Raw genomic sequence first — 19256 nt, forward strand, 5'->3', positions numbered from 1 at the left:
ATACGGGCTGGGGAAGCGAAATAAAGGGAAACACTTGTTATTATTTCCTTTAAAATTTTCAGTATGGGCCGGGCGGTGGTGGCGCACGCCTTTAATCCCAGCACTCGGGAGGCAGAGCCAGGCGGATCTCTGTGAGTTCGAGGCCAGCCTGGGCTACCAAGTGAGTTCCAGGAAAGGCGCAAAGCTACGCAGAGAAACCCTGTCTCGAAAAACCAAAAAAAAAAAAAAAAAAAAAAAAAAAAAAAAAAAAAAAAAAAAATTTCAGTATGCTATTTTTATGTACATGGTTGCTTTTGCCCAGTGGAAAATCTATTCTTAATTCTAAATAGGAGTCCACAAAAATAACAATAGAATTTTCCAAGATGTTTTTTTCCCCTCCCCAGTGACATGAGTGATATATTCTTCAGCCTCTCTATTTTATTTTCCATGAGGAGAAATTTAAAATGTCCCTTCCGTGGAGTCACTGGGACACTCTGGAGGGTGAGGAAGACCCACCTTGGCGTCGATGCTGTATCCGCTGTCAGGGGTGGACGCCAGCGTCTCGGGAGGAGAGCATCTCATGGGGCCTGTGGATGCCGAGGAGGACGGGGAGGGGGACGGGGAGGGGGAGGCGGCTGCGCTGCAGCAGAGAATTAGGTAGTTTCTCCACAGGCCAATGTAGGAGTCACTGCTCGTGGTGGCGTTTACCTTCTTCGCATTGATGGGGCTACTAAAAAAGAAAAAAGAAAAAAAGAAAGAAATTTAAGGAAAAGGGGGCAGAAATCACACGTTTTGTTTCAATAATACCTTTTATTTGAAAATATGTATTTTGTACATATTTATTCATCATTACCTCCATTCAACTACCACGCTGTTGTTCTTCCAACTATGTCTTCCTTAGTCCCCCTGTTATTAATACCCCGCCCCCCAAATCCAATATGTGCCACTCTTCAGTGGCCATCTGCCAGGGCACGGGCCAAGTGCTAGCGGCCACACCCTCAAAAACAGTGACTCTCTCTCCTTAGCAACTATCAATGGCAGAAAGCATTTTGAAAGTTTTATGTAACGAATGTCAAGTTGTCTACCAATTTAAAGGAGATCGTTAGCATCAAGTTTTGATTGCAAGCACTCAGTCTTTCTGGAGGGACCAGAGAGAAATGAATAAAGCATTAGATGCCTATCCTGTCAGACGGAATAGATAAAACAGATCCCTGTGAGTCTACATTCTCCGCATCTCTCTATAAGAGAGCAGTATAGTACAGCACACGACGTATAGACCTTCCAGTGTGTGTCCCTTTTCAAAAGCATGCATCTCGAAAGCTGACCATCCACTTTAAGATGCACTCTACGCAAAGGACTTACTTTACATCAACCTGGGGGGACAACAGCTGCAGCCTCGTGTACGCGAACATCCACGCGTAGCTCACGGCCGTGGAGCAGTGTTTAGGAAGGTTTTCTTGCTTTAGAAAACTGGAGAGACTTATAATCCACGGGTCTTGGCCTTGGGTCACATGTGCAAATATCCAAATGTGTGAGGGACTGATCACGTCGAACTGGTGGCTGATGGGAGAGGAGTTCCATTCTGCTAATGTCTGCAGATCTACTGAGCTGGGGCAATACAGCAAGGTAGTCTAGAGAGAGAGCAAATCATTATCTGTATTTGAGTAACTTTCAAAGTTTTTATATAGGAGGGGTGCTTTATGCCCGAAGTGGATGATCAGTGTTTTCTGGAAAATAAGATATAGAGTGTGGCTGGAGGTAGGTTTGAGGAAGTAGTGAATTTCTGACATTCCCTTGAGTTTATTCTCGAGAGAGACATGCTGTAGCTTTCATTATTCTCAAAAGGCTGTGTGGACCAAGAAGGTTAAGATCCACAGCTTAAGTCACTCCTCTGTGGATGCTCAACTTTCATGGGTCCACAGAACTTTTTAGAAATAAAATGAAAATCACTAACTTCCATCCTGATGAAATGGAACAGCCTGAATGTGAGCTGTCTCACATTCTAAGATACACCATCTTAAATATTCGTTCCATAACATTCAGATTCTTACAGAAATTAGTATCTTTAAAAACTTAATACTTTTTTCCATTTTATTTAAAAAGTACTGTTTAAGGTATTATTAAGTCACTTATTACTCTATTTGTTACCATAATATACAGTTAATGATATAAAACAATTCTTTTAAGTATATACATTTTAAATCATGTCTTAGGCTTATACAATTTTATTATGGCCTGCCTATGGTTGTGTGTAACAGATGAGTTATAAGACCAGGTGTTGAGCAGAAGGCAAATAAATCTTTACCCATGCACTCCAATAGGAGAATTAAAATTCAAGTGGTAAATTACACAGTTGTTCCTACATCAACCTTGGAGTCCTGACTTGCCTGTCCTCTCCACTCTACCCACACTCCAGAAAACTAAAAGACGTTTGCCTGCATCAGGCTGGAAGTGGCCCTGGGTTCTAGCCCAAGCACAGAAAATAGAGGACAGGAAAAGAGAGGAAGGGGGGAGGGAGAGGAGAAAAAAGTAAAGACCATCATTTTTTTAAAAAACTGTGTTTGCTGAGAAAATGAAGAGTATTTATTTTAAATAAAATGTTTCTTTACATTTTAACATACTATTTACTTAATTTCAAAAAGCAGATGAAAATATCCACTGACAAAGCAAGTGTGTTTCTTCCCCTTTGATCGAAGAGTATTTCTTCCCAAGACGGTAACCGCTAAGCAGCAGACGATGGTCCAGTGACATCACATTTAAGGGAAATGTCTGAGATCAGAAAGGCTGGAACTTTACCAAGATCAACTTCTTTTTATGGCGACAAGAACTAGTCACAGCATAAGCATGTGACTTTGACGCATGGTATACGTTTGAGAAATACTTTCTAACTCACTGCATTTGTTAAGGAGACACACTGATGTGTACACACACGTGGATGTGTATTTACCTGCCTTAGGTCCCCAAATAAGATCGAGAAGAGATTCCTGCAGTTACCTGATCGGCCCCCGTGAGATGTATGAAGCTCTCAAGAATGGAGGGGCTCAGTCTGTCCATCACATCTATGGCTAGCTCATCCTCACCCTGTAAGAGAGGAGACCATGCATCTGAACAAGCGCGGAATGCCTAAGAAGAGCAGGCAACAGGAATTGAAGCGGAGTAGAGTTCCAGCTCATGCCCTTGTGAAGAACTAGGGAGCAGGGTTGGTGGGGTGGGGGGGTAGGGTGGCTTTGCATCAGGCCCGCAGCCATAAGGGAAGCTGCATGGAGTCTGGATGGGCAGAGGGATAGTCTTAAACCTGTTCGTGAGATGACGCCATGAACCACCTAAACCTTACCTTAGGGACCTCCAAAAGCGCAAACAAAGCCCGTATTTCTCTAAGGACACTGACGGCTAGTCTTCTGGTGGCGGGCCGGCTGCTACAGAGGATGACCAGTGCAAAGCCTTCGACCACATGGAACACAGTGGAATACGGGTTCCTTTCCAGAGGAGGGGGGTGATGACCTCCATTAGCGATGCCATGCTTGGAAAAAAAAAATGCAAGTTAAAAACAAATACAATTAAAAAAGATATACGAATTCAGAAAAGAGACAGTAACAGTAAAGCAGATTAGAAGCGTTACGGTAACAGGGCTGCCTTGGCTCAAGGGATTTAAACAGCATTTCACATGCCGGGCGGTGGTGGCGCACGCCTTTAATCCCAGCACTTGGGAGGCAGAGCCAGGCGGATCTCTGTGAGTTCGAGGCCAGCCTGGGCTACCAAGTGAGCTCCAGGAAAGGCGCAAAGCTACACAGAGAAACCCTGTCTCGAAAAACCAAAAAAAAAAAAAATAAAAATAAACAGCATTTCACTTCACTGAAATGCAACAGTGTGGCCTGGGGCTGGTGGTGTAAGCCTGCCGTCTCAGCAGCTCAGGAGGTTGAAGCAGGAAGGGTACACGTTGCAGGCCAGCTCAGGATACAGAGTGAGTTCAAGGCCAGCCTGGGCAACGTAGTGAGACCTGGTCTGAGAATAAGAAGCAAAAACAGTTCTTGGTGTGTATCTCAGCGATGGAGCCCTGGCAGGAGGAATGAGGTTCAGAGTTCAACTGAACCATAATTAGTACATGAGAAAACAGAGTAATAGTATGCAGAAAATAAAGTGTCCCGATGGCAGCCTGCATAGGAGGTGCCCAACTTGTCACCTGACCCCCTTGTGACCCTGCAACCACCACTTAACCACTCTTAGTATAATGTTTACAAATGGGCAGTGAGAGACTGGACTGCATCTTTCCTATGCAAGTCCAGGCTTTCATGTCTAAGGTACACAGCATCACCTGGGAGCTGGTCGGAAGCAGGGGTGCTCGGTGTGGGATTTGTATGCTCATAAAGACCCTGGGGTGGCTAGATGGTCCAGTTTGACCTTCTCGGGTTCTACGGTCTTGGTAGTGTTACAAGGCAACCACGTGTGCACCTTGTAGGGTGAAGGACCACAGACCTGTGCACTCAAGAAACTGGTGCCTTTGCTAAATCAATCAATCCTAGTGACAGGACTACCAAAGGTTTCATATATGAGCTTTGAAATGTTGGAAAACGGGAGAATCACCCTACAAACCCTGAGCTCGATCAAACATAACCTGTTACCAGATGAAGAAGGCTAAAGGTTAGACACAAGCATTTGGTAACCAACACATGAATGAGAAAGTCCAGCACAAGGGATTACCATCAACAGAAGGTCATTACAACGAGTCACAATTGTAGAGCTTGAGAGAGCCAATCTACGTCAGTTAGCGTCACAATTGATCATTGACGACTGATCACAAACAGACAATGTGGGGAACGTGCCGTACCTGGGAGTCCTGGGTCTTGTTATACATCTGAGCTGCCTGTTTCCACTGATTTATCAACTGTACCAACATCTTTACAGCGTTATCAAGAAGGGTGGGGTGGACATCCGTCACTTCACGAACGATGAAATACACAAATCCTGAGAGAACGTCCTCCCGCCAGTCTGGGAAATCGAGCATGAGTGCCTGGAGAGTGTTGAAAGCCAGCGCCCGTAGCTCTTCGTCCATGTGGACCGTGAGCCTACCAAGAACAGAATCCCGTTAGCAAGCCTCGAAGCCAAACAAGCCGCTGTCACCGAAGCTTACGCCGAAGATGGCCGAACACGAGTCTGTGTTCTAAACTTTTAAGATATCTGATCCGTCCCTTCAAATGCTCCGAAGTTCAGGACAGTGAGTCTTGGATTCAATTGACAGGCTGCTGTGTAGAAACAGAGGACTTGTGAGGGGAGGGGGTACCTACCCACCCCCACATTTCCCCAGAGTGCTCTTGAGAAAGAGCAGCAGGAAATATTAGATAGAAGGATTTAGAAAAGGGAGAAACAAATAGAAAATACAGGGTAGTCATGAGAGGGCCTGGAACCTATTCCAACGGGCCCCAAGGGCCCCAAGTGTCTGTGCCCTAGGGTAATTATAGAAATGCCGAGGGGTAGAGAAAAAGACCTCCTCCCCCCAGCACAGCCAAGTGCAGACCATCTCAGACACCTGCACTCAGGCCCGTGGTCCAATCATCCGCTCTATGCAGACCTGCTGGGTAAAGCCACTAGGAACCTGAAATGGGCTCCCACAATGACATCAGAAATCCATTTCATACTTCATCAATCCTTAACATACTTTCCAGTGCTCTCCTATAATCAATAAAAATTGGTCCAACTGCATAGGATTTTAGCAACAACTTACACCTTTTCAGTCCTTTACTGTTACTAGAGAGGACATGACTAATCTCAACCATCTCTTACAGGCTTTTAAGGTTGTGAATGAATATAAATAGTTCGTTACAAAGGTAATCATGCAGATGGAATCAACAGAAATCATTCCTGGGGGTGAGAATGGGATCAAATTTAGGAGTAATGTAAGAAAAGGTCTACACATTGGAAATAAAATAATGGGTCAACAGCCCATCGGGCCCAAAAGAACTCGGGGCTCAATAAATCAGAATGTATTAATTACATTTTAAAAAGTTAAATTACTTTTTAAAGACTTCAATACAATGATCATAATTTTAGTTACAAGATTTTTAACAAAAAAGTACAAGAAAATGATAGATAAAATTAAAAAGGGATGCAGTCCCGAAGCTGAAAAGCATGCCACCCCATGAATGCAAGCTCCTGATGCGGAGGTGAAGACTATTTCAGTGGCTGGCATTAACGTTAGAAATGACCCAAAGCAACAGGCAATTAAAAAGCACACTCTACGTGTACGCATGGGAAGACAGAGTGCTCGAGAATGAGAGACGGGGCGTCGTGTGCTTAAGAAGTGGGGCATCACAGTTGGCCGAGCTCAGATCTGGTCTTCGCTAAGCCAGCCTCCAACCGACAGAGAAGCTGACTAGACATCCACGGCAGCTGTGAGGGTGTTGGTGGCAAGCTCTAACAAGCTGTGGCCGCAGTTAGAGCGGACCGCAAGTCAACATGGTGGGATGACACCTCTCCAGCCCAGTGTGCCGTCCATCTCTGGTGGTGACATCGGGGGTGGGGGTGGGGGTGGGGGGAAATACCATGGGAAACACAGTGACAGCGCCTTCCACGCTAGTTATTTTCACAGCCTTTAAAGCCAGGACTGTAAGTATCTCACCCGGGTCAGCGTGACTCAGGATCTGTGCGCCTGAGTTAATGACTCCCTGAGTAGAGGAGATAACAATGGGACCTGGCTAATTACAGTCAGGGATTATTATTTCCCTGGAGACTTCAAAGAGGTCTATACATTTACAGCATGCCCTTTTTTGTTGTTGATCCTTTGCTGGCTTGCCTTATTTTTGAGTAAGGAAGTGCCAGACATCAGAAATCCAAACCAACATATTCTAGACTCTTCAGGCCATGGAGGTGAATTAATTAAACATGGCAACTACAGGGGAAGGATGTCAGGGGAGCCGTAATGACATTGCTGTTCACCGCTCAGAGGCTGGCTCTGTCCTTCGACAGGCTGCCGAGCCCTGACCCTCTCAGGTGCAGCTTCATTCTGGGGAGATGAGAGGGCCGGGACAGGAGATTCATCTCGTGGGATCACCTTCCACAAAGATGGAGGTCAGGTGAAGCTGAGGTGGGACCAGTGAGAACAGATCTGCCTGTAACTGCCCTCTGCTCTCCTAAGGAAGATCCATGCAGTTACAAACACTTCAGGTTCCTAACGGGGACCCAGCTTCCTAATTCTGCGCTGTTTTTAGTTTATCGATTTTATTTTGGAGACAGGGTCTTACTATGTAACTTGGTCTAGCCTCCAACTCTTAATTCTCCTGCCTCTGACTCTTCAGTGCTGGGAGGTCGCGGCAACACACAGCACACAGCTCTGCAATGTCACTTATGGCAGAAACGAAGAGAGAAGGGCTGGGAGATCGCTCAGAGGGGAAAGGAGTTTGCTGCACTTAGTCTGGGGACCTCAGTTCAATCCCTAGAGCCCACACGAAGGTCGAAGTAAAGGCCCAACTCCAATTACGAAGTTCTCTTCTGAACTCTACACTGCCATGGCATGGGCACCCTCATCATACACATATAATAATGATACATTTAAAAATTATAATTTAAAAAAATTGAGAGAGCAGAGCTGAGCCCATTGGCATAAACATCCAATTCCAGGCACTCAAGAGACTGAGGCAGGAAGGAGGATTCCCAAGTTCAGGCCTTCCTGGCACACAGACAGAGATCAAGGTCAACCTCGACAGCGTAGTGAGTAGAGACCCTGTTTCAAAATGAAGCATATAAATGCATGTATGTATGGCGTACATTAAACAAAAGGTTTGGGACACAGCTCAGCAGCTATGGAGTACTTGCCTAACATGCGCAAGGCTTTAGGTTCAGCTCAGTGCCCCAGAGCAACAATGCCAAGGCCGAATCGGAAGAGAAAGAGGTGACAGAAAGGTGCGGTTGCAGACACGCCCCGTCTCCTTACAGTCCTCACAGGAGACAAATACCACTCCATCCGTAGTCCCAACAATGGAGGGAGGTGCGAGCCCGCCTGTGAAATGCCAGGTGTCCCCACCCAGGGCTGGAACAGGTTGCTGTAGAAATCTAGTCACTATTTACACAATATGGTGAGTGCCCAGCAACCAGTAAACAGTCTTCAGCACAGCTGAGCATTCACGGGCGGTAGCGGTCACTGTGCTCGGTTTCCCGGGAGGGTGTGGCTAGCCAACTGTGGTTCTGGGCTAACTCCAGGCAGATGCCCAGTCATGGTCACACCTGCAATATGGTCTGGGTGCTTCAGTGATGCCACAGCGAGAACGCAGGCATGAGACAGACTGTGGCAGAGGTCCCCAACCTTCCCAGTGCTGTGACCCTTTAACACAGTTCCTCATGCCGTCCATGGTGACCCCCGACCATAAACTTATTTTGGTTGCTACTTCATAACTGTCATTTTGCTACTGATAATGTAAATATCTATGTTTCCTGATGGTCATAGGCCATCCCTGTGAGAGGGTCAGTCAACCCTGACACAGGGGTTAAGACCCTCAGGTTGAGAACCACTGGACTATGGCATGATCTGCAAACTCTTGAGATATTTACTATCTGGTCTTCTGTGGAGAAAGCCTGCATGATCCCCAATGGCGTCCGCACAGCAGAGCCTTGCCGGGCTGCCATCTTGACTTAGACCTGGGCTAGGAAACATCATCTAAGTGTGCTTGCTGTGTTACTAATTCGCTTTAGAGAACCACATTGTGCCTAACAGAGCAAGAGAATACTTGAACTTAGGAGGCTCTCCTAGAGCAGAAAATATTAAGTGGGTTTTGGTCACCACCTCAGATACTGATGGAACGCCCACAGAAGTAAACATCAGGGAGGCCCGTATGTAGGGGATATTTGTCATATAAAATCAGTGAACTACTACCAGACAGGGGATTGGAAAACAGAGCTTAGAGGGAGATGGAAGAATGTCAGAAGTTAAAGATTTGGGAGGGGATAATAAACGATGAGAAGTGCCGGGCGGTGGTGGCGCACGCCTTTAATCCCAGCACTCGGGAGGCAGAGCCAGGAGGATCTCTGTGAGTTCGAGGCCAGCCTGGGCTACCAAGTGAGTTCCAGGAAAGGCGCAAAGCTACACAGAGAAACCCTGTCTCGAAAAACCAGGAAAAAATAAATAAATAAATAAAAATAAACGATGAGAAGTAAGAGAGGAAATGGGAGGGCTCAGCATTGCGTCTGTGGCTGCCTCCGTGACCACACCAAGACGGGAATGTCGCTCACCTTGCTAACAGCTCAATGAGGTCGGTTCTGCTCATGCCATCGGGAATCAGCCTGGGGATGGCAGCAATGCATGTTCTAAACAAATCGATTTTGGGTTTTCTTTCCCCCCTGAAAAATGTATCACAAACAAAACAAAACAGAGTAAGAAGCAGATCACAAGAGCTAGAAAAATCCACTTTGTGAAAATGTTTCAAAAGGTGAGACCCAAGGCTAATGGATCCAGAAAGGGTGCACATGCGAATTCATACAGACCCAGCAGCTAGTTCCCACCAATATGTAAGTGAAAGAATGGAGACTGTTCAGGGAAATGACAGCTCATCATTATCTTCATTGATTAGGAGACATTCATAGCAACTTCATAATTTCAAATACTTAAAAATTTATTCAGCTTGATAGTTAAGTTAGCTGTCTACAAACATAAATACTAGTTACGACTACAACTAGCTGTGTGATGGTTAACATGGATGGTTAACTTCACAGGACCTGTGGGAGAAAAGCTTTGGGCATGCCTTGAGGGATTGCCTCTGCTGGGTCAATTGAGGTAGGAAGATGGCGGAGGCACTATTCCATGGCCTGGGGTCCTGGACTACAGAGGAAAGAGAAGCCAAGTTGAGCATAAACACTGCTCTCTGCTCCCGGATTGTGAACACCATGTGCTGGCTGCCTCAAGCTCCCGCTGCCATGATGTCCCAACTACAATGGACCACACTCTAAAGCCGTGGTCTCAAAAAAACCATTCCTTCCTCCAGCTGTTTTGGTCAGGCATTTTGTCACAGTAACCAGGCAAGTAACTAATGTAAGTTGTGTTGATATTATTAACTATCTAAAATCATTAGTTTTATAATCAGATGTTCTCGTATGTTAGTACTCATATCATTTCTCCTTGTCCTCTCGTGATACACACATGCATGTATGTTTAGATTTTATGCAATTTAAATGCACTGATGTTTTAAAATCCCGGACCCTCCAGAACAGCAGATGTTTAATATAATTTAATTTTACTATTTATGTGTCTGTGGTGGGGAGGATGTTAAAGACCAAATCCACTGCCTTATTCATGCTAAGCAGGGGCTCTACCACTCAGCTACACCCTCACCTCCTCCAGCATAGTTTCTTAGAGTTATCCACTAATCTTACTTGAAATGTCTAACCACTACACATTGGCTTTCATCTGGACCTGTATCTGAAGGAAAGTCTTGCACTTTTACTTCATCCTCATTAGTTTCTAGCCGCTCAAATAATAATCCCCATGCAGAAAAGAATCAAGAAGTTCTCAGAGTTCGGGTCAGTCTCTGTTATAGATATTTACACAGTTGTCGCTTTGTGTGGCTTTAAAATACATGGATCAGAGTGACCACAAGTCAGATAAATAACGCAAGTCCCTTACATGTCGTTGAAGGTGCGGCCACTGTACGTTAACAATAACGGTACAAACGCTGCTGCCGTCTCTGGTCTGTAAGGCCCTGGACAAATAGCAGATGTGCACCCAAATGGGTGGCCAGGCCCACCAAGCCTTTCAAAACTCCTCAGTGTGCACCTGCTACCTAGCTCACACCCACGGCAGAGTATGGGACTGTTGTGAGGCCGGCTTTGTCCCCAGTATGTGATGTTTACTAAAATGGACAATTAAGAGAGGCTGGGGCCAACACAGATGAAAGTGCAGGAAAAACAAACAAACAAACAAACAAACAAACAAACAAACAAACAAAAACCCTTAGCAAACTCATGTTGTCCCAGAATCTTCTCTAAATATGAGGTTATATCTCAGAGTTCCCTGATGATGTCTGGTCACCACCAATTACCGATGTGATTAATCCAGGTGTTACCACCGCCATGTGGGACCAGCCAGCCAAGATATAGCTTGACTTGGCCCTTTGCCCAAATGCAGCATGTAGACATTCCACAGTGACCTGGAACTTGTGAAAGCTTCTTCAAAACATGCCAGTTAAGGCTCCACATGGGAAATTTGTTTAGGCAACCATAGACACCAGCCCTGGGTCATTTCTAGGCACACACTCCCTGACCTCTGTGTGACCTCCAGGAATTCTGTGTGGTCTCTGAGACCTCTAAGTAATAAATCCTTTCCATCTTGTCTCTCTTTGTCATTGAAAGTCTACTGTTAGACTATAGTTAAAGATCATGGGCAATTCGTGTGGAAATGTGAAAGGAGCCACAGGAGAGCAAGCTGACCAGGAGACAGACATTGCAGTCACCTGAGACTCTCACAAGACCATGGAGGAAGTGGATGTAAACCTGTTGACGGTGATGCAAGAGCGGTTGTGTGAAAAGGAGGAAGATGTCTCCGAGGAAGTCAAACACCTAAAACCTTACATTTGAAAGCTCTCAAGACACTACATCCCAGCAGTACATGACAGCCATGTGAGCCCAGAGAGCAGACTATCCAAGGGGATATTCCCAGACCTACAGTGCAGATATCTAAATCTAACTCCGCCTTATGGATAATATTGACGCTTGCCAGCGAACAATAGGCTATCACACAACATACCACCCCATGGAAAGGAAGTTTCTAACAGTCAAGAGAAAAAAGGATGAAGGAAAAATTATAAGCATGGGGCTGGGGTGTGAAATGGGGCTGCCCACACATTACTCCCCCCGTATCCCCTGGCTACTAGAACAGAGATACAAGAGCCCAGGTTTACAGGACTCCTGGCCCTTTCTTTTCTTTCTTTTTTTAAAGCAGGAATATGTATGTAGGACCATTTGTTAGATTTAAGCCAGTCGTACTATACATATCTGTGGTAAGTGGAGATTACTCATGTGATACGAAAAGTAGGCTTCATTATCAGACTTTCATTATCTACACTAGTTTGGCATCACATAAAACAAGAAAATGGAGCTTGCGGAAGGAATCTCTGTATTATAAACTATAGTAAATGGCCACATGTGAGAGGTCCAGGAGAAAATGTACAGAAACAGGTAAGCAAGGACCAGCCACCTCTCTGGACTCCTCTGTGAAAACTGAAATCACCATAGAGTCCACATTTAGTACATACGTAATCATGTCTTCAGGCTCCTTGTTGGACATCTGCACGCTGGTCATACACATTGGTCTCCCAACCTCTTTGTCCAAATGTCGGAGAATGCTATCTAAAGCTTTTCTTACTTGAGGATAGTAAACCGACATTCCTAAGAGAGAAAGCACACACTCACAATAGTGCCAGGAACCACACACAGGACCATGTAGATGTAACCAATCGTCTTTTTAAAATAAGAAACACAGAGCCAATGTAAAAGAGAAAGCCGAGAGGTCAGAGCTCAGAGATAAAATCTTACCTCCTGCAGTGCTCCTAACTTCCCCGAGAGAGAGCTACTTCCTGTTTGTCTGTGTTTAAATAGTCTTTCTGTTCTGCCTTCTCATTGGTTCTAAACCCAACCACATGACTGCCTCATCACTGCCTGTAAGTACCGCCCTCCAGGTCTTAAAGGCATATGTCTCCAATACTGGCTGTATCCCTGAACACACAGAAATCTACCTAGCTCTTCTAACCACCATGCTCTTGCTATGGCTCTAATAGCTCTGACCCCAGGGCAACTTTATTTATTAACATAAAATTAAAATCACATTTCAGTACAAATAAAATATCACCACAGGACCACTTTGTGTAAGAACAACCTATCAATCTCTCAATGAAGAAGTTTGCTGCTACCACATTAAAAGACGTTCCAACTGTGACATGCCCTTTAGGATACTGCATACAAATTATGTGGAGAATTCAAACTCAGATCTGAAGGGCAGAACATAGTCAACAGCACCCTGCTAGAAAACACATTTAACAAGAAGACCCTTGACAGGAATACTAACAACATTCTCAACACGTCATCACCAGATCACCGCTCTACTGGGGCATCCACACTTGGCAATGGGTGCAACTTTAGACTACGGACTTGCACAAAACAGTATTACAAAAGCAATTTATTCATTCCGCTGAACACCCACCTATGACTTTTGCCTCTTCATCTGTCAAGGTTTTATTGAGAAAAATCTTCTTCACGCGAAGGGTGTTTCCTGAGGGAAGAATGACGCCCGTGGTGGGCATGGGAGGGTCGCCATCTTTCTGCTGCAGGCTGTCCGCGATGACAAGGAAGACACGGAGGCCAATGTTCATCCTCTTCAGAGAAAACAGACCCAAGAGGAAGAAATCAGGGCCATGCACTTTATATGCCAAGGGGCTGGGAGAGAGAAGGACAGAGGAATCTAGTCTTTCTGCCCGACACTGTGAACCAGCCCAGGCAGCAGAGTCTGCTGTGGTTTCTAATTCCCAGACAGGCCCCGGGCCCTTCTGGGGTCAGCTGGCTCTCCTTGTCTGCAAGGCTTATTCGAACCCTGTCTGCGCTTTCTCAACTTCCCTGACTCTTTCAGTCTCCCTCCCCTCTCTTAAGACCACATCAACCACCTCTTTCCACAAATCCCACCAATCTCCTAACAGACACACCCCCTTTGGTCTTCTCACAGTGCAGGGGGTGATAGCTTCCTGTACTTGGTGGAATTTCCATGGATGTGGAGGTCTGAATGAAAATGGCCCCCATAGACTTATATATGTGAAGCCTAATCACCAGGGAGTGTGGCACTATTTGAAAGGATTAGAAGGATTAGGAGGTGAGGCCTTGGAGGAGGAGGTATATCATTGGGGGTGGGCTTTGAGGTCTCAAAAGTCCATGCCTGGAGTCTTTCCCTCTGCCTCAGAATCAGGATGTACCTCTCAGCTACTGTTCCCTGCTCCCTGCCATGATGATAATGGATTAAATCTCTGAAATAGTAAGCAAGCCCCCAGTTAAATGTTTCTCTTTTAATCGCTGCCTTGGTCATGGTGTCTCTTCACAGGAATAGAACGGTGACTAAGACATTGGGCTCTCCTACCCACCCCTTCTCTTTCTTTTATCCTCAATATTTCTCTTCCAATTGAAAATACATCCATGCCCCTTGACTCTGAAGCAGAGCATGTGTCTCAAGTCTCTTAATGGGATAAACATCCCTCACAACACTTCTCTGAAGCATCTCTCCCTCGACAGGGGCAATATGAATCTTCTTTCACTTTCTACAGCACAGGGCAGCATCAAGTACTCTTTCCCAAATTACTGCCTCTTCTTGCCACTTCTCTGTTCCCGCTGGCTGGGTCACCTCTCCTCACATTCTGGGCTCCTCCCGAGTTGTCCCCTGTCATCTGTAGTCACCCCCACAGAAAGCACAGATTTATACAGCGTTGATTACTGCCCATTTCAGATGGCCAAAAACTTGCACCTAGCCACCCCCTCTGAACGCATTCCTTAAGATCTGCCTGACGTCTTAGATGTCCCAACAGGCCAAGTTAGACGCGCCTGATCTTTCTCCCGGACCTGACTGCTTCTCCACGTTTCTTCGTTCAGCAAGTGTGCTGCCTCTCTCCATCTGCACCCTACTGTCTCGGTCCCCATGTCACTCTCTGTGACCTGCACCAGGGATTGATAAGGCAGGGACAGGCATCCCAACGCACGGCAACGCAGCACGCCAGAGCCGAGAACAAAGTACAGCGTTCATTCATGTTGACTGTGTAAATAAGATAGAGCTTTTAAAGTGTCACTCGTTTTTTAGATATGACAAAGTACTGATGCATTCCATTACCTCACACATCAGAGGGTCAGAACCACAGTTATAGATTCACAGAAACCCCGAAGGAAGCAGAAAGTTCCATCATGCGGTGGAGTTACTCTGGGCATTTCCTTGGAGCATCACTGACCACACGCATTTGAGTGAGTGGGTTAATGGATTCTTTTATCTAGTTTTCATTAAAGTGGTTTTCACAACTTGAAAAGATCCCATCGCTGCCCCCCCCCCCAAAGCAGACTGCTGATCGTCATGGGCCACACAGAACCCCAGGAGGACTAACACTTCCGTTCCCAGTATGAGAACCCCATTGTTGCTACAAAGCAATTCTTCTTTTTACCTCTGGATTAATGGTGAAAGTCTTGGTAGATTTTCCAACACTGAGAAGATCAAAGATTATTTCTTTCATTGCAAAATCCAAACGTTCCTAAGGAAAGAAATAAATTAATAAATCATTGTACCTTGCTAGAATGTAACAGAAGTTATCTGTTATATATATATATATATGAAACAATATAGATTTTTGCCCTTAAAAAGTTTATAAACCCAAATGAACATAAGACACGTATATAGGAATTAATACAAACAGAAGTGCCTAGAGAGCAGCGAGGACAGGAAGAACAGGACCCCAGCAAAGGATCTCAATGGAAAAAAAAAAAATAGCAAAGATACATCAGCGCCTGAGGCACAGGGCTAGCCGACTACTGCAGGAAGGCCACTCCCTGAGGGTAGAGGTACAGTTCAGGAAATAAGAAAGGGTGACCTGTGCAATTTAACAGCACTGCTTTCTGAACACAGGACCAAAATTTGCTTTGTCAATCTTCTTCATTGTTATTCTCAGTAAATTATCGTTTCTTCTAGCTCCGATCATAGACGGGCCTTCCCTTTAGTTAAATGTTCCTTCCCCCGCCCCCACCATTGTAATAAAATAATTTGATGGGGCTGGAGAGATGGCTCAGTGGTTAAGAGCACGGGCTGCTCTTCCAGAGGTCCTGAGTTCAATTCCCAGCACCCACGTGGCAGCTCACAACCGTCTGTAATGGGATCCGATGCCCTCTTCTGTCATGCAGGCATACATGCAAATAGAACACACGTAGACATAAATAAATCAAGCTTTTAAAAAACTGATTATGGATCAACCAAACTGTCTGGCTTCATCACAAGAAATAAAAAGCACTTCCCTGAGTTGGGAGGGAACACAGACTTATCTCACAGGACTGATGCTCCAAAGGGAGACATGACTGAGACCCTGGCCTGGCTCACACAAAATCCATTTACGATCCCGCTAACAAACTTTCTGTTCTGCAGAGGCTGGGAAGCTGAAGTTCCGTTTCCCGGGAACTCTCCGAGGGACATAAGCCTTATGAAGCAGTAGACCCAGGAGAAAGGGGGTGGAGAGGAGGAGGTTGCCACCTCTCACACAGGGAGAAAGGCCTCCGCATTTGAGCTGCGGAGCCACAGCAGAAGCAGTATGGTCCCCACGCGTCCTCAGAGAGGCGGGCTCCTATCTCCCAGCTCTTCAGTTCTGATGGAAGCGGCAGCGCCCTTGCAGCCTGACACTCTCCCCTGCCCAGATGAGAATTGACTTGTTCCGTCCTGGAAGTGATTTGGTGAGCGCTCTCTGGTCTTTAAAAGATCCCTTTGATTTACCTATAGTAGTTTCTAGCATATGTGCTTACGAATCTAGACTGTGAGCTCTGGGGACGGCTCGTGGGCTTACTGCATGAGGGTGAGGCCTTGAGCTCAGATCCTCAGCACCCACATAAAAAACTGCTATGCGGCCTGGAGAGATGGCTCAGAGGTTAAGCGCACTGACTGCTCTTCCAGAGGTCCTGAGTTCAATTCCCAGCAACCACATGGTGGCTCACAACCATCTGTAATGAGATCTGGTGCCCTCTTCTGGCCTGCAGGCATATATGCTGTATACATAATAAATAAATAAATCTAAAAAAAAAAAAAAGATGTTTATTAAACAAAACAAAAAAAAAACTACTATGCACTTTGCATGTTCCTATAATCCTAATGCTCTAGGGCAGACAGGAAGGCCCCATGGGCTCACTGGCCAACCAGCTTAGCCAATCAGGTGGTTTCAGGTTCAATGGAAACTCTGCCTCAAAAAAAGTAAGTGGTGAAAGCCAGTTAGAAGGCTTACTAAGAGAGCGCGCTGTAACGGTCAGTTTTATGCCAACTTGACATGAGCTAGAGTCATTCTAGAAGAGGAAACCTTTATTGAGAAAATGCCCCCATCAAGCTAGTCTGTGGGCAAGTCTGGGGTGCGTGTTCTTGACTGATGTGGGAGCACCCAACTCACTATGAGTGGTACCGCCTCTGGGCAGGGATTCTCGGGTGCTGTAAGAAAGCCGGCTGAACAAATCAGCAAGCCGTCCTCCTCTTCTCCATCAGTTCATGCCTCCAGGTTGCTACCCTGAGGTCCTGCTCTGACTTCCATTGACAATGGACTAGGACCTGAGAATTGTAAGTTGAAAGAAACCCTTTCTTCTCCACGCTGATTTGGGTCAGTGGTGTTTTATCACAGCAATAGAAGCTCTAACTAAGACATGTGCTTGTTGCCATGATGTGTCATATTACACACACACACACACACAGGCACACACCCTAAAGTTGCAAAAACACAAGTGGAGAGCAATACAAGACACTCAGTGTCGATCTCTGGTTTTCATGCACACACGAGGGCACATGCATGTACACACAACACACAAACCAAGATTACTGGGGCACATTCATTAGAACTATCACATACTTTCTCAATCCTCCCTCAATTAAATGTGTGTCTACCTATGTGGTTCCTTCCATCCTCTGACACACGCAGAATCATCATCAGCATCCTGTATTTTTTAAAATCTTTCTAAACATACTAACTTTTCACTCTTTGAACAGTATTAATATTTTTGAAAACATGCCTCAAAATGTTTTCATTTTGTTACGAAATGTCTAAAGCTCCATTTATTAAAATGGTTGTCCCTGCCAGTCTGTCCAAAAGAGCCAATGAGGCAAAGCACCCACCTGAGCAATGAACTGGATGATCTTCACAAATATGTTGAGAGGGGTGTCACGGGGAACCACGCTGCGGGAGCCTTTTGGGAAAAGTGCGGACACTATGCTCATCAGGCGACTGTTGGCAGAAAAGACGACTTAATGACCAAGAGATCATAACAACACAGCCACACTAGTGAAGAATTCCTCCTGCTCCTTATGTCAAGGGAATTCAGATTCCTCTCCACAATGCTTTGGTAAAATTCCATTGGTATGAGGGTAACTTGTTTCTTTGAGAACTGAGGATAGAGCTTGGAGCCCCGCATACGCTAAGCACATGCTTGTCTCTTAGCCACACCCTACCTGCCAAGGCTTTATTTTAAATGCACTTTAAGACACAGCACTCACCTTTGAGTTACAGTATTGCTCTCACATTTTATTCTAATTACATAAACCCACAACAGTCTATACAAGGACTCCAGCGCGACTCGAGACATTTTAGGGTCTTTATTCTGTTTAAAAACAAAAGAAAACAAGAATAAATTTATTAAGAACATTGGCAAACATTTAGGATCACACACATTCTCTGACAGCGACTCAAAGCCCCCTCCCTCCCTGCTCTGGCCAGCCTAAGAAGTTTAAATATGTCAATCTATATTTAGTTGTGTCAAGTCTAGACAGCTCAAAAGTGACCATCAATAAAGCACCCAAACCCTTCATTATGCCCTAAAATAAGATGAAATATTAGAATCCTATCAACATTTCTGAAAATTTCACAATGATAGACATATCATGGAACTACTTGATTAAATGGTTCATACCACAATACTGGCACAATCAAAGGACCGCTCATCTTTAATTCATTTGAACCCCATATGGGCAGATCAAGTTGGAAACACCAAATAGTATTAGTCAGTTGAATTTGTGAAATGATACTGAATATTAGTGAGCCCATTTTGGGGAGGGAAGTTAGAGCAGAGCCCCGGGAGCCTGACTCTGAACCCAAGCCCTGGATCATCTCTCGTCACTTCTTCTGTGCTGTGATGTCCTTCCTCATCTTTAACTGGAGGGAAGACAGGATCTACCCCACAGGTCAAGAAGGTCGCAGCCCCCAGAGCGCTGGGAACAGTACCTGCCGCGCACCAAGTGTTCACGCGCCATTAGGCGAACTAGTCCTAAATTTTATGTAGAATCAGACATTATTTAAATTACCTTCTGATTTACAATGAGAAATGAATTTTCTCTTCACTCTAGCTGCTGCAAATATATCAGGAAACACTTTTACATATCTGTTGACTGACAACTAAAAAAAAAATCTGTATTTTTAAATATTTGTTCTAGAAGACTCCTATACTGTTAAGCAATTACATATGGCAACTAACAAAGAGACTCTTTAAGACAGAGTCTCACTACATAGCCCTGCCTGGCTGGCCTCAAACTAGCAATGTAGACCAGGCTGGCCTTA

The 19256-nt window shown here is 45.2% G+C and overlaps 1 protein-coding gene across 13 annotated transcripts in view; it reads right to left on the minus strand.

The window, feature by feature from the left end:
- Fryl (FRY like transcription coactivator) overlaps positions 1 to 19256 on the minus strand; it is a 248956-nt gene that overhangs the window by 73074 nt on the left and 156626 nt on the right. For all 13 annotated transcript variants that reach the window (XM_076546439.1, XM_076546432.1, XM_076546430.1 and 10 more), the window contains 11 exons: positions 18200 to 18303; positions 17822 to 17930; positions 15138 to 15224; positions 13154 to 13325; positions 12210 to 12342; positions 9196 to 9303; positions 4805 to 5042; positions 3314 to 3499; positions 2974 to 3060; positions 1342 to 1610; positions 496 to 709 (listed from right to left, as the gene is read on the minus strand). In XM_076546439.1, coding sequence (XP_076402554.1) covers positions 496 to 709; positions 1342 to 1610; positions 2974 to 3060; positions 3314 to 3499; positions 4805 to 5042; positions 9196 to 9303; positions 12210 to 12342; positions 13154 to 13325; positions 15138 to 15224; positions 17822 to 17930; positions 18200 to 18303 — 1707 coding nt within the window. The remainder of the gene's footprint in view (positions 1 to 495; positions 710 to 1341; positions 1611 to 2973; positions 3061 to 3313; positions 3500 to 4804; positions 5043 to 9195; positions 9304 to 12209; positions 12343 to 13153; positions 13326 to 15137; positions 15225 to 17821; positions 17931 to 18199; positions 18304 to 19256) is intronic.

Source organism: Peromyscus maniculatus, chromosome 10 (genome assembly GCF_049852395.1).
Source record: "Peromyscus maniculatus bairdii isolate BWxNUB_F1_BW_parent chromosome 10, HU_Pman_BW_mat_3.1, whole genome shotgun sequence".
Lineage (NCBI taxonomy): Eukaryota > Metazoa > Chordata > Mammalia > Rodentia > Cricetidae > Peromyscus > Peromyscus maniculatus.